This window comes from Rhopalosiphum padi, chromosome 3 (assembly GCF_020882245.1).
Source record: "Rhopalosiphum padi isolate XX-2018 chromosome 3, ASM2088224v1, whole genome shotgun sequence".
Classification (NCBI taxonomy): domain Eukaryota; kingdom Metazoa; phylum Arthropoda; class Insecta; order Hemiptera; family Aphididae; genus Rhopalosiphum; species Rhopalosiphum padi.
In genome coordinates, this window is record NC_083599.1 from 47228385 (window position 1) to 47245220 (window position 16836).

The 16836-nt window shown below is 26.2% G+C and overlaps 1 protein-coding gene and 3 non-coding genes across 14 annotated transcripts in view; 1 reads left to right on the plus strand and 3 right to left on the minus strand.

The window, feature by feature from the left end:
* Nucleotides 1-5150: 5150 nt before the first annotated feature.
* LOC132928083 (5S ribosomal RNA) lies at nucleotides 5151-5269 on the minus strand. The gene has a single exon (XR_009661961.1). It is a non-coding gene; the product is annotated as a 5S ribosomal RNA (ribosomal RNA).
* Nucleotides 5270-7937: 2668 nt separating this feature from the next.
* Nucleotides 7938-8056, minus strand: LOC132928084 (5S ribosomal RNA). Its single transcript, XR_009661962.1, has one exon. It is a non-coding gene; the product is annotated as a 5S ribosomal RNA (ribosomal RNA).
* Nucleotides 8057-9583: 1527 nt separating this feature from the next.
* On the plus strand, nucleotides 9584-9702 carry LOC132928086 (5S ribosomal RNA). Its single transcript, XR_009661963.1, has one exon. It is a non-coding gene; the product is annotated as a 5S ribosomal RNA (ribosomal RNA).
* Nucleotides 9703-12435: 2733 nt separating this feature from the next.
* Nucleotides 12436-16836, minus strand: part of LOC132924086 (voltage-dependent calcium channel type D subunit alpha-1) — a 41887-nt gene continuing 37486 nt past the window's right edge. For 5 of the 11 annotated variants that reach the window (XM_060988177.1, XM_060988175.1, XM_060988183.1 and 2 more), the window contains 3 exons: nucleotides 14801-14985; nucleotides 14209-14336; nucleotides 12436-13042 (listed from right to left, as the gene is read on the minus strand). In XM_060988177.1, coding sequence (XP_060844160.1) covers nucleotides 12857-13042; nucleotides 14209-14336; nucleotides 14801-14985 — 499 coding nt within the window. In that variant the 3' untranslated portion in view covers nucleotides 12436-12856. Of the gene's footprint in view, nucleotides 13043-14202; nucleotides 14337-14800; nucleotides 14986-15861; nucleotides 15957-16836 lie in introns of those variants that run through there. The other 6 variants (XM_060988179.1, XR_009661293.1, XR_009661292.1 and 3 more) reach the window with 6 other exon arrangements.

The following is a 16836-nucleotide window of genomic DNA, read 5'->3' on the forward strand; positions in this document are numbered from 1 at the left end:
CACAATCAGTTTTTTCGTATGGTCTCTCGATATGAGGCCGCACACACTCTTCCCACATCGATGGTCTATTTAAAACTATACATATATTAATTTAAATTATTCTTAATAAAGCTAGATTATATTTTTCTAACATAATTTATTCTGAGTTTAAGGTTTCTACTATTACTTAAACTTATGAACGATTTGTCGACTTATTTTATTATATAATATATTGTATAAAGTATTAAAGTTAGTAAATTAGTAAATTTCTGCCTACTCATTATTATAATACAAGAAATAAAAACAATTGTAATTTAATTGTACCGTTTAATAAACCTAATTTTGGAATGCTTATAGTCCTATAATGTAAGGATTTTTTTTAATTCCTAATTATAATATTAATTTAAATAATTTTGTTAATTTTAATAGTTTATAAGTATTATATTAGCAATATTTAATATTTAAGTCGTAACATTGTATTTAATATCGTAGCCTTTTATTATTTTGTCTGTTTTGTTTTTCTTATAATCTCTTTTTTAAGAACTCAACTTAACCGTCACAAGCATTCTTTGCTAACTGGTTAAGCTTTCAACTCATCTATTTTTATGATTCTATTTATATACGTATGTATTGTTGTTGGTAAATAAATTAATAATATTATTATTATTATTATAATTATTATGTAGTCGTATTGACGTATTATAAAATAACAAAGTGTTTTGTAGTATAAAATACTGTCTAAGGTTATGAAATATGAATAATCATAACGTGTAATTGTTTACTTTAAAATATAAAAGTTTGACCTGTAACTGATGTGAATTCATATATTACTACTACTAATAATAATAAAAATACATTATTGTTAGAAAAGTGACAACCATGTTGTTTTGTTTTCACTGAAGTCGGTAAATTGCGTCCACAAAAAGGCCACAATCATATAAACTACATCACTACTTACGCAAATTGTGGATCGAGTATTTTTGAAACATACGTAAATGTAAATTGCGTTTCAGGATATTTTGTCATATTTTTAGTCAGCAAAACAATTTAAAGACAAGTTATAATCTACGATGTAGATAATGTGATACTGATAAAGTTAGCACCACAATCACAACAACAATATATCTAACACCTTTGTTGCATGGGAACTTGTATTGACATAGTTAGATTACTCTCAGACGATTACAAATATAAAAAATAATAATATAGCTGAACATTAAATTATGTGTTTTATATTTTAATTTTTACACAAATCCAATTTCAACAAAATCGATTTTATTTTTTTGATTTAACTTAAAAACGCATAACCTTAGGTAGGTACTTGACATTTATACCAATTGTTAATATTATAGTTTTATATTTACAAATAAAATGTACAAAATACTTCACTATTTTTTAGTTATTTAAAGGCATAAGAAATTTTTAATTTTTTTTAGATTTTTTTATAAAAGTCGATTAAAATTTATTTGCTTAGTATAAGTACTTGAAAATTTAATACAAGATCCCACAAAACATAATTTTATGTCTGTAGAAAATTTTTAAACTAGAATTTTGACTTAATTTGTCGAAATCGCAAGAAACTAGAAGCTATTTTGTAGTTAAAAATGTATACAATTTTTTTTCTTGTATTTTAGTTTCTAAAAATGTAATACAAGATTATTCATTAGTAGTTTATATAATTTATATTGGAACCATATTACCATAAAATCTAATAAATAAGTTATACAATTATTTTTATAAGCATTTCAAGTTCAAATTTGGACGAAATTACTTATTTAAACGATAAGTAATGATATATTAATAATTATAATAATATAATAATTTTTTTATAATTTAAAAACATTCATGGGAACTTATACTGTTACGTATTTTATATTATTATGAATTTTAATATACAATAACATTTTTCATTTATTTTAAAATCCACCTATAGTACATATTATTATTATTATTTAGTGCGATTTATTACTAAAATGAGACGCGTTGTTGCAGATACCAAACGAAACAAACGTAGTGAGACTGTGAGAGCATACTAATATACATGCTATCATTGCTATCATTAGTTAATAATTACAAAAAGGCCAGAAAATGTGTCTATTCCGTGATAAAATAAATATTGATGTAAAAAAAAGTAGAAAATACGTTACACCGGAAGACGTTTGCAGAAAACGTGTGAAATCGATATTTTCAACAGACCTGTAAACCCGTCCCGTCAAAATGTCACCCTGATAATAAATAATAGTGAAATTGAAAAAAAAACTACCGATGGGAAATGTTTACCGAATACGATTAAAATCGGCGTGACCAGTCGCATAAATCATATTGGCACCCCGTCTACCCTTGGCGCTTTTATTATACAGTGATTTATTATTTTATCGCTAAAAATTTGATCAATCGACAATCGTATTGTGTGACGTACGAAATAATAACAACGTATTATATGTGTCACCGATATCGATATAGTTTTGACGTAGGTCGTAAATATATTTACACGTTTTTTTGTCCGTTTTCTTGTCGAAAAGACATAGTAAATATATCATAACGGATTAAGTTGTCATTGCGTGAATTATTATGGGCACTTTGTTGGAAAAATAAAAGGAAACCGCGTCAGCTGGCGGATATCCTATATAACGCAGATAATTCCTTTTATCCCGTTGTTTGAACTGTAGAAAAAACGACGACGATAATAATAATAATAATAATAATAGGTACTAAAAATGGCAAGTGCATTGTGTCCCTGTTGAATCGAACGTCGTCCTAATGATGTAGTCTGTCGATAATAAATCGTTGTGGACACTGGACACACACGATAGTGTTTATTTTTTAACGTGTGGGGTTTCATTTTTTTTCTTCGCTGTTGTCCGGACTGCGATTTCACGACTGTAATGCTAAGCCGATACAACAATAGAAAAATATAATCGTAGCCGATCGGCGTCACATCATGTACATATTCTATAGTACATAGTAATAACGTATAATGATATATTTTATATATTACCCATATTATTATTATTACATCAACATAGGAACGAGGAAGAAAAATTACTCCGTAAACAATATTGTGCTCGGTCCTTTCAGACGCGTTTCGGGGTTGTCCGCGGGAGGTTCAGGCTAATGGTGTTTGCTTTGATCCCGTTTCTAATATACATTATATAATATGTCGTCCGATACCTGCGGGTTTCGACAATGAACTCAGCGCGCGTGTATTCCCGCGTGCTATATACATGTACATATTGTTATTATTATTATTATTATTATTATTATATACAGCACACGATGCATTGCGGACACTATATATACAATATATATATATATGATAGAAATAGAATATATATATATTATATGTATATAATATGTACGTGTTCGGTGCGACTATATCGAGTCGTTTTTATAATATGCAGGCGATTATTACATTGTACTCCGACGCAGACGATCGATTCTCACCGCTTAAGAGGACGTCACACCGAGAGGTTTGTCAGCTATATTATGGCGTGATATCTCACACGCGGAACGCTGAATAATGTACATATTATTATATGGTATTGTATATAACATCTATCACACATATTGTGTTGTACGGCACGGATCACGGACGGGGTGATGAAGCTCGACGATGATCTGCTGCAGCGTTAAATGATCGTGAATTCCGGACACGACTGCGCGGCGTTCGTACAACTATTTCTGCCGACGAATGTACGCCTGTTACACCCTTAGGGCCTTGGAGTCGAGAGACGCCGAAAATATGATACGGTTGTGTAGGTATATCGTGTATTATAATAGGAAATGAACCGAAGAGAGCGAGGCACTGCGCGAGTAGTGTAGCGCCTATACCGTGCAATTGCCAATGAAATCGATGTTCTATCGGATTAGGATAAATAGTAAGTATCACTTAAGTGGTACATCATAAAGGTATAAATCATGATAAATACAACATTTATTACAAACGCGTATTTATCACTCACAGATATTTTTAGATTTTGAAGCGATATAAGTATAGTCGATAAAATGCTTTAATTTTAAAAAATGGAGGTGGTTTCTGGTAGTAAATTTTGTACTATAGGGAGGTTAAAGATTAAGGAAAAACGAGAACTTTTACGTAAATCCAATTTTGACACAATCTATTTTGATGGTGTAACTCGAAAACGATTAATAAATAACCCTAGATCCTTGACATTTTCACCAAATATTTATGATATTATTTCTTATTAGATATAAAATTCTTAAAATATTTCGAGCTATTTATATTATAGGCATTAGAAATTTTCTTTTTTTTCTTCTGTACATGTCAATTAAAAATTATTCGTTGGGCACAGATATTAAAAAAGCTAATTTAAAGCGCCTCATAAGTTTTTATTTTCTGAATTAAAATATATCGAAAATCTATTTACTTAGTCACGAGATTTTTTTACAAGTACTTTACTTTAAAATAAAGTTAGAAATTTGATAAAATTAATTTTATACCTATAAGGTTTGAAAATTGAATACAGTTTTATACTATATAACTAATTATATTTAAATATAAATATATATAAAAATATATTATAAGTTTAGCAACATATGTGTAAAAAAAAAAAATATATACTAAAAAGCCAAATTAATATTTTATGAGCATTTGAAGTTTAAATTTTTACAACATTATCAACCGTAAAATAATTATTTCTCCTTATAAACGATTTGATGTTTTGTTGTATTAAAAAATTAACAGTATAAATACTTAAAATTATTTTTATCATCATTAATATGATCAAATTTCAAAATTTTTTTTCAATTATTTTTCCATAAACGTCAAGAAAAAATTACTTCCTTGATCAAAATTCTTGACAATTTCACGAAATCCAAAACAATGAATAACGATGTTAATTATGTTATAGTATAATTTAAAAACATTATTTGTGGGAACTTAAAACTTTTATGTATATTATATTATTATGAATTTTACTGCAATTATTTATTTTTTTATTTTTTTTTAAATATTATCTACGTATATATATAATAATTCAATTCTGTTATTACAATAAATGCAATGTTTTTAACATGATTGAATCAATCTAGGTATTGTAAATTGTAATACTAATAGTGTAATAAATTACTTTAATAGTAATATCAAAAATTTACATGAAATATGATGATAATAAATATATGTGATAAAGCTACAAAAAAAAAAAAAAAGATGCCAACGGCACGTAGTGTTCCCAAGCGGTCACCCATCCAAGTACTAACTACGCCCGACGTTGCTTAACTTCAGTGATCGGACGAGAACTGGTGTATTCAACGTGGTATGGTCGTTGGCGAAGAGTACGTGATGTCGGACTACAAATAATTATATGCCTCACTTTTTTCTATCTTACAAATAATTTAATAAGAATATAATGAAGTATACAATATAGCAAACTTAGTAATCCACTCGAACTCGACTCTAATGTACAACAGTGCCCACGAGCCTACCTATTTTTTTAACGTTAAATTCAAGTTTTGTTTGGCTAGAATTGTGACCTATATAGAAGCTTCAATAGCAAAATATGGTCAAATTTTGTAAGCCACAAATAGTATTTCATGTATTTCAACAAAGCTTTAGGTAATTTTAGTGTCGGACCAACAACCTCACAAGTTACACAATACAAAAATATACATCAAGCATAGGTAGCTGAATAAAAGATTAACATTTGTTTAACTGGAAAATAAAACGTAATTAAAGCCAGTACAAATATACAAGGATGAACGTAAATCAATTTAAAAAAAAAACTCAGACTATTATACGTATAGCGTAGGTAAACATCAGTCACTAATAGTTTTCAGACAATAATTAAATTCTAATTTTCGTGGTTTATTATAAAATTATAAATTATCGCTGTGTACAGTCACAAAATTTAATACCTATTGGCTATTACCAATGCATGTATGCATTTGTATTTAACATATTATAAGTTTAGTTTTAATTTATACTCGTCGTTTATTCATAGACGAGATATTTTTTTTCTTAACAGGTGTTTTACAAAACGAATGATTGATATTAACATTATTTGTATTATTATAACATTAATGATAACATGATAATAAAGAATGTTTCGTGACGTTCCGCACATCAAACGAAAACACTTATGCAACATTGCCATTACGATTTCTCGATTTTAAGAGGTTAAAAACTATATATACTATATTACTATGTGGCTTTTAAACATTATTAAATATAAATTATTATTATTTACTTTATCATATTATTTATCCCACAGTTATAACATCTATAACACTACAATTATATATTATAGACATTCTATGCTTCATATAGCATCAGCTACATAGGTAACTATATTGTGAGTCTGCAGAATCAACTTGATAAATGATAATTAATATTATATCAACATAATTTCCCACGGTAACCTAACACTATTGAAGGCAATAAGTTCAGTTCACAATAATGATAATATAATCATTTTAAGTTGCTTGTTCCTCACACCATTTTATCGTTACGCCAAAGCCAAACGCCTACAACCAATATCGTATAAAAATAGTATAAAAACATCCTCACATTGATTCAAATATTTATATTTACAAACCATATCCACTTTGGTCTGTACCCAACGTGTCAATTTTAATTTCATACGTTTTCGCGATGTAATGCATAATATACCTATGTTATCCTATGTTACCTATGTTATCTATATGTTATTAATTTGCACGATTAGTTTGTCAAATGTATGTTATCTGTACATTACATTGTATTTGTACATCTTATTAATTGTGCCCTATTTTAATGTATACCATTATATATATTTATACATATACATAAAAAAATAATACGCGTTTTTTGTGACAACACAATTTAACTTTTTTCGAATTTTTTTTCACGGGGATGATGTTCCAAGTACTCTTCTGAGTGTCATCCGATTTTTCATTATTTTTCGTTTGAGGGGACGGAGAGGGAGGCTTATATTTAAAGGTTACGTTTTTTTAGCGTGTTATTTAAATAATTTATTTTTCACAAGGATGTACCAAATGAGCCTTCGAATAAACCACTCTTATTATTTTTAATTTTATTTTATTCGTTATTACAGTTATAAATATCATAAATTAAGTTAAATTATAAAAAATATTATATATTATGTAGCTAGGTTTTAAAAAGTTTAATTATAATAAAAAAAAAGCAATTTATATATAGGTACGAATCGATTACTTAACACACGAGCGAAGCCAGATTATGCAGCTAGTAGCTTTTATATAATTATTATATTGAAAATCGGACTTTCATTCGACCTGCATAATGTTCTTTTACTTAAAATTTAAAAAAGTAAACAAAATCCGAATATTCTACAAGACGTAAGAGTTTTTCCTGTTCTAGACAAAAAAATAGGCTTCGACCCCCTTAAAACTTAAATGGATCATATTGTTACTAATATTATAGTAATATAGACAATTGTTACACTGTAAAATTATCATCCTTACTGACTTATTAATAGATACTATTATTATTAAGTATTTTTAAATATCAAAAATATGTAATTCTGTTAACAATAATGAGTTTAGATGACAATTAGATGTCGGAGAAACTTTAATAAAAAAATAAAAACATTGTACGTAACTACATTTTTGACATTTAAAAAAAATAATTAAGACAAATGGAAAAGTTGCAAAAACATCGTAGAATCATTAAAAACATTATTTTTATCATTTAAAACAACATCGACTGTGCTAACAAATAACAATTTAATAATAAAAAGAAAAATATACAATAATACGTTGAAATAAATGCAATTGATTATTGTCATCCAAAGTCTATATAAAATAGATAATATATATTATGCTTCAAACATTGGCCATGTCCAATAAAATAATTTCATACCACTTCATTAAATCGCTTCGTAAATCATATTAAATAATATTAATGATTTACATATATAAAAATATTTACCTATTGTTATAGGTATTTGACTGGCTAGACATTTTAAAAATGAAAAAAAAAATGCCAACGGCACGTAGTGTTCCCAAGCGGTCACCCATCCAAGTACTAACTACGCCCGACGTTGCTTAACTTCAGTGATCGGACGAGAACTGGTGTATTCAACGTGGTATGGTCGTTGGCGAGTAGTAGATGTGAGTACAGGAGGTGTCAAGTGAGTCACTGTTAGATTAGGAATTTAGGACCGTTTCTGTTCATTCGTGTCGTATTTCGTATACAATAATATTTCATTGAATTCGAATTCAACACATCCATTACATAGATCCACTCGACACCTAATGTGGAGCAGAGCGGTACCCACTTACCAACTTCTTTTGTTATTAACTCTTCAGTTTACCTAATACATATATGAATTAACGAAATATAAACAAATAATTAATATTAAATAATAATAAAATTCAAGTATAAATTGCTTATATGCTGCTCCTAATAAACTATTGTCAGTCTGCACTCTGCCACTCTGCAGCCTCATCTTGCTTATTATATATAACATTATATAATTTTTAATATTTTCCTATATCATCAAAATAAAAACATAATTCGTTTTTTTTTCTCGTAGGGTAAATTAATTTAATAAACTAAACTTTTATATTTTTGCTTGTAAATATATCGATTGACGTTCAAATTTAAAAACTGAATCAAGCTGGGTAAACCTGATATGAAGCATAGAATGTCTATAATATATAATTGTAGTGTTATAGATGTTATAACTGTGGGATAAATAATATGATAAAGTAAATAATAATAATTTATATTTAATAATGTTTAAAAGCCACATAGTAATATAGTATATATAGTTTTTAACCTCTTAAAATCGAGAAATCGTAATGGCAATGTTACATAAGTGTTTTCGTTTGATGTGCGGAACGTCACGAAACATTCTTTATTATCATGTTATCATTAATGTTATAATAATACAAATAATGTTAATATCAATCATTCGTTTTGTAAAACACCTGTTAAGAAAAAAAAAATCTCGTCTATGAATAAACGACGAGTATAAATTAAAACTAAACTTATAATATGTTAAATACAAATGCATACATGCATTGGTAATAGCCAATAGGTATTAAATTTTGTGACTGTACACAGCGATAATTTATAATTTTATAATAAACCACGAAAATTAGAATTTAATTATTGTCTGAAAACGATTAGTGACTGATGTTTACCTACGCTATACGTATAATAGTCTGAGTTTTTTTTTTAAATTGATTTACGTTCATCCTTGTATATTTGTACTGGCTTTAATTACGTTTTATTTTCCAGTTAAACAAATGTTAATCTTTTATTCAGCTACCTATGCTTGATGTATATTTTTGTATTGTGTAACTTGTGAGGTTGTTGGTCCGACACTAAAATTACCTAAAGCTTTGTTGAAATACATGAAATACTATTTGTGGCTTACAAAATTTGACCATATTTTGCTATTGAAGCTTCTATATAGGTCACAATTTTAGCCAAACAAAACTTGAATTTAACGTTAAAAAAATAGGTAGGCTCGTGGGCACTGTTGTACATTAGAGTCGAGTTCGAGTGGATTACTAAGTTTGCTATATTGTATACTTCATTATATTCTTATTAAATTATTTGTAAGATAGAAAAAAGTGAGGCATATAATTATTTGTAGTCCGACATCACGAACTCTTCGCCAACGACCATACCACGTTGAATACACCAGTTCTCGTCCGATCACTGAAGTTAAGCAACGTCGGGCGTAGTTAGTACTTGGATGGGTGACCGCTTGGGAACACTACGTGCCGTTGGCATCTTTTTTTTTTTTGTAGCTTTATCACATATATTTATTATCATCATATTTCATGTAAATTTTTGATATTACTATTAAAGTGATTTATTACACTATTAGTATTACAATTTACAATACCTAGATTGATTCAATCATGTTAAAAACATTGCATTTATTTTAATAACAGAATTGAATTATTATATATATACGTAGATAATATTTAAAAAAAAAAATAATTGCAGTAAAATTCATAATAATATAATATACATAAAAGTTTTAAGTTCCCACAAATAATGTTTTTAAATTATACTATAACATAATTAACATCGTTATTCATTGTTTTGGATTTCGTGAAATTGTCAAGAATTTTGATCAAGGAAGTAATTTTTTCTTGACGTTTATGGAAAAATAATTGAAAAAAAATTAAAATATGTCATGGTTTTAATCATGCTCTATAACAAATAGTTCCAAAAGAGTAAAAAAAATTTTGAAATTTGATCATATGAATGATGATAAAAATAATTTTAAGTATTTATACTGTTAATTTTTTAATACAACAAAACATCAAATCGTTTATAAGGAGAAATAATTATTTTACGGTTGATAATGTCGTAAAAATTTAAACTTCAAATGCTCATAAAATATTAATTTGGCTTTTTAGTATATATTTTTTTTTTTTACACATATGTTGCTAAACTTATAATATATTTTTATATATATTTATATTTAAATATACTTAGTTATATAGTATAAAACTGTATTCAATTTTCAAACCTTATAGGTATAAAATTAATTTGAATTTATTGACTAGGGAACGGATTTAAACGCTCTAAAAATCGGGATATCCCGACAACGTCCCAAGAAAAAAGGTCATATTTTTGACATAGCCCTGTGTGTCCCAGTTTATTTAGTAGTCATTTATTTAATGAAATGCAATTTCACCACCATTTCTAGTGCATTACAATCATAGCTGTAAAAATTAAGCACCTATAAAATATTATAGTTGTAGATTTGAATGGGCATGAACCAATTGCGCCAAAATTAAAGTTTTCCTGCGCTTGTATTCAAATTTGTCTATTTTCAGGAATGAAAATATTCTTGTTCGATCTAATTCCATCAACATCAACATAAACAATCTAAACACTAAAATGCTTGAAAATTAAAAACTTATTAATTGATTAATTGATTGCTTACTGGTTATAATATATTTTATAGCAGTATCTGGAATTTTATGAAACGATATTATTATTATTACGCAAGTAACAGTAACTTGTTACTGCAGCAAACAAATTGTGGGACGAAAAAGTAGTAAGACAACATAAAATAAATCACTTTTATAGTAATATATTACCATCTAAATTTAGTTCTTTTTTATAATTATATAGTATACAGAAATATAAAATTCATTTTTATTTTATTTTTTTATAAATTTGAATACTTAAAAACAAATTAAATCAGGCTTGTGTAAGGACAATGTTTGAGTATGGTATTTAATAATATTTAATTCAGAACTTAACTCCGTTGTTGGAAGTTATATGCAATTTTTTAACTTATGCAATAGATTATAATTAGTTTATAATTGAGTACTGTAAGTACAATATTATAATGACTTTTTCATGTGTATAACATAATAGTCGACTATACGGCTATTCATTTTATTCTCAAAGTTTGTATATCTAATCATAATTTATTTTACTTCTTATACATTTTAATTTACTAATAATATCATTTACTTTTTTAATTAATTAAGTTCAAAAAAATATATTCACAATAAATAAAACATATTTTAGTTTGAATTCAAAAAATATCATTATTTATTCCACAAATAATTTCCTAAAAATATTGGTACTTGTATTTATATTTGTATAAATGTTTAATATAAGCATCAATAAAAAAAAAAATCTAAATATTTAAAAATCATAATCATATAATAAATTTATTTTCAAATATTATAGTAATTAATTATATAAATATTATGTTTTGTATTTATACAATCTTGAAAGCGTCAGTTTTAACCATTGTTTTGGTAAATACTCACCAAATGGTTAAAAATGTATTAAAAAAAATATATATTAAATACAGAATTATAAAAAAGGGATATTGTTAATTATGGTATACTTTTGTTTATATTTTATGGTATTTCTATAAAATCTTTTAAGGGTTATGATCTTCATAAAAAATATGTTAAGACTAAGATAAAAATGTTTATGCGATTAAAATTACACATTTGAACAGTTTTTGTAATCTGTTTTCTTAACATTTATTGTTTAATATTTCTGATATTTTTATTTTATTGTAATTTTTAATTAAAACATTTAAAACTAATGTTATATTTATGTATATAGCTTAGAACTTAAGTAGTTTTGCCAGATAAGAACTATATTATGTTTTCAACAAGCCTATATAGACTTTTGATGGCAATCATTAATTATATTTATTTAAATTTTAAACGTACTTGTATATTTTTCTTTTAAACACAATAATAAACTTATATATTCATCATTATTATTATTACATCGTTAGCACACTCGATGTTGTTTTAAATGATAAAAATAATGATTTTTATGATTTTGCGATGTTTTTTTGTAATTATTGAGCGGTTGAATTTATGAAATTAGGTATCTATACGGCTATACATTGTATGCAAATGATGTGTCTACATACTATTAAACTAGTAAATTTTAATTTTATAAATTGCTCTCAATGGCAACTAGTCATTTAATTAAATCAGAATAAAAACAAAATAATAAGTAAATACAGCTGCAATATAAATATAATATAATATAATATAATATAATGTAATATAATATAATATAACATAGCATTTATATAATAACCGTAAAATGTCAGCACCAAAAATAAAAAATAAAATATGTATTGACTAAGCAAAAAATATAAGCTATAGTCTAATAAAAATTAATTATTTACATAATTAGTTAACATGGAAAACGTTTATCGATAAAATCTTAATGTGTAAATAAAATAACTAAATTCAAAAGTATAATAATATAAATAAACTTTATGACTATAGGCACACGTGCCGAATAACACCGATAAAATTATATTGTGAGGCACTTGAATTGGACTCGGAGAATTGAATAATGATTATTATTATTTATATTAATGTTATGAATTATTTTAATTATAATTTTTATACCTATAGGAAGGAAAATATCTTAGACAAAATTACTGTCTTCTTCGTGGAAGGATATGGGGCGGCCATGTTGTTCACGGGTAAGTAACTGATGTGCAGCAGAATCCATTTCTTCTCTTGTCATATTTAACGCTTCGCGTAATTCTTTGGACGTGTTCTGTACAAACACTTCGTCACAGTATTTACCAAGGCCTTGCTCCGCTAATATCTAAATACACGTATTATCTTATATTATAAATTATATATCGAAAGTATTCGTGAGTCATAATCATAATCAATGTGTAACAGAAAAACGAAAGCTATCTAGTAAAAGCTAACTCCTAGGTTAGAACTATCGTTTATTATTAAATAGTTTTTTTTTTATAAACAATATGTAAAAAAATAAATTTTCAAAAATTTAGTTACGTATACAATGTTTTTATTTTTTTTATTAAAGTTTCTCCGACATTTAATTGTCATCTAAACTCATTGTTAACAGAGTTACATATTTTTGATATTTAAAAATAGACAACAATAATAGTATTGTAAGTCAGTGTTTAACAATTTTCATTATTCTAACTACAATATTATTAGTAACAAATAACAATAATATGATATATTTAAGTTTTAAGGGGGTCGAAGCCGATACGTGTTTAGAACAAAAACACGTCTTACGGGAAAACTTTTACGTCCTGGGTCCCTGAAGAATAGTCGTATTTTGTTGACTTTAAAGCAAGAGAACATTATGCAGGTCGGATGAAAGCTTGATTTTCAATATTATAGTCATGGAAGCCATGATATGGCGGGTATGTTTTAAAGTAATTCACAATTAATACGATAATAAAATATACAAATGCAATGTAATGTGCAGATAACACAATAACAAATTGACACGTTGGTACGGACCAACATGGATATGGTTTGTAAATTAAAATATTTGTATCAACTGAATTATGATACATTTATAAATTTAAATACTATTGGGCATTAGCAAAGTGTAAATTTATATACACAGCATTAGACATTTTTATTTACCCACATGATTTATAATTTTCATTTTTCACAATACAAATTGTATTATTTCCAATGAATAAGTAAAATAAGTTTTTAATATTTTATACATATATCTTGTACGGAAATTCGTATTAAATAGAAATATATCTACCAGTAAGAATTTTAGTTAAAAATGCAATAATATTTAATATTTTTTCTTAGGAAATTTATTAACATTGAAAATAGGAATGATTTAAAAATTCTTAATTTTATAAATGATGTATAAATATTACTTAATCATTTATATATATATATATACGTATATTTATCTTATTATCCTTCAAAATTTAAACGTTTGAATATCCGAGTATTACCACCTAATAAATAGTTCAAATATATTACCCGTCCGACGAGGCTTTCCGCAGATCCAATAACTTCGGTTGAATTCAGTCTATCGTCTATGGGGCTTCCAGGTACAGAATGTGATAACCTGGTTAGGGGCATGGCTCCGTTCATTTCTTCTTTACTATCTATATATTAAATTAATCAAAATTATATTGCAATGATTAAAACCACGAACTAATTTGGTTTGACAGTTCACGATTAAAATCAAGGTAAATAAGCACAAACAAAAAGGCTTTTAATAAATATAAAAAATATGTTTAAAGTGACAATTTTTTAAATAAAAACTTGTATATTGTACAGCGCTAAAAAGGCGATTCGTGTCCATACGCTAAATACGTACAAAATGTCACATTCGCGAATCGATAAGAACTTCAGTCGATTTAAGATAAATATATATAATATGTTTTTTGCGCGTGCAACAAAATAAATAAAAATATTATTATACTATGTCGTAATTTATCAATAATTTTAAAAGCCTTTCGAATCTGTACTTCTAAAAAATTATAATTACATACTGTAGCCACAAAATGTATAAATTTTGTTTTAATCAAACTACACGGCATCACAGTAAAAATGTGATTAGTTATACCTTTGTAATGAAATGAAGCGCGTTGATGCATAATATGCACGGTTCGCTGGTTATTTTGGTCGTATAGCAATCTAGCAGCATTACGTTTTCGCATGGGCAGGTATACGTTATCGCCGCTGAAGTTCGACATATTATCATCGGTATCGGGACTTCTGTTTAGCCAATCGTTGTTATAGGGGTATCCTCTAATGGTAGCATTTCAAAATAAAAGCAACAGAAAATGTCAATGTTAGCGTTGCGTGCATCGTCATTCATTAGTTATTTTATTGTATTAGATAAAACAAAAAAATTAAATAAAATGTATAATATATATTTATGTTATATTCATGTCATTATTATAATAATAAAATGTATAGGTATATGGTGCAAAAAAAAAAAAATAAAATAAAAAAATAAACTGATACTAATATTAAAGCTATTGTAATAAGGCTGTTACGCGTGTAACATATATTATATACGTATAGGTAGATAGATATAGATATAGATGATACAAGCTGCTATTTAACCGCGCCTATGTCTATGTATGTATACTAAATAAATGTCAACAGCCAAAGAACGTAATTATAGTTTTGAAAACTGATGTAAATAAAAGAAGTCATATTTTAAACGAGAAGTACAGTCATAGTTACACTATATACCGTATAGTTTGGTATAATGAAGTATTTATGTATGAATTTGTCTTAAACGTGTATAGCCGAAACCGAAAACGAATAAATAATTATGTTTATGGTGAGTACAAGTGTTAAGCATATAAATTAGATTAAGTATATAAATATAAATAAATAAATATATATATATATATATAATATAGATAGAATAAAGTATATAGGTATAGTGTAAATCATGTAATATATTTTGCTTTTCATACCATAAAACAAGTTTGGTTAACTCCATAACGGCAACGACATAATATTATAGTGTGTCAATAAAAGCATTTAATATACATATGTAATTTGTTTATGAAACTACAAAAAGTAAAAAAAATCAAAGAAGAATCACTTATTCCGAGTTAAGTGTATGTTAATATTATTGTGATCCCTAAAAAACAGCTTATTTCTTACCATTAAAATTACGCATTTGAACGGGTAAACGTCTGAAATATACATACATATATAATCTTGCGTCATTTGTACATCATACTCATTATTTGTTTTGGCTAAAAGACAAAAGTGCCTTTGGTTAAGAGAATTGAGAGTGTCTCTTAATAAACTTAATAATATGTCTAGCGATGGTTTACATATCGCGTCATCGATATTTTATACTATACCTATTTATTGGGTATTAATTATATATACTACATAAACTGATTAATTTATGTCTTTTAGTTTTATTTTTAATAAACGTTAATAGCTACAAATAATTTTATAAATATCCTGCATTACTATACATCGTTGTCTTACATACATTTATATGGTTTGTACAAAAATAAGATGGACATATTTTATAAATGGTTAGGAAATCAGAATACTTACATTGTTTTTTTATATAAATCCGTATAATTATAATTCCGTAAGATGGATTAAGATGTTAAGTGTTAATACGTAAAATTTTTTTTTTTTTTTGAATAGATAGGCATAAAATTGGTTTATTATAAGTTCATATTTTTTAAACGTTATTTAAGGTCAATATTATTCAGATGGCTGTGTATATACCAATAATTCAAATTCTTCGAAACATCAAACTATAATAATTGATAAAATGTTAAAAATTTAAATAACTCGAAATTATATTTTATATATTTTTTTATGTATTGTACTCGTATAGGTAATCTTATCGATAGTTGTAATTAACGATTTTGTTAAGGTTAATATAAAAATATAATTCAGAGGATTTGTTTTCTCCGTCCATTATACATTTGTTGTACGAATCGTTAACAAATTGTAATTTTTTGTAGGATCAACGATGTAGATTTGTATCAATATATTTTGAAAACTATATTTTTAATTAATAATGACAATGTTACCCGTAGCGTTGGTTTTTTTCAACAACTTAATTTTAAAATTAAATAATGATTTATATTTTAATGTACCTAAGTA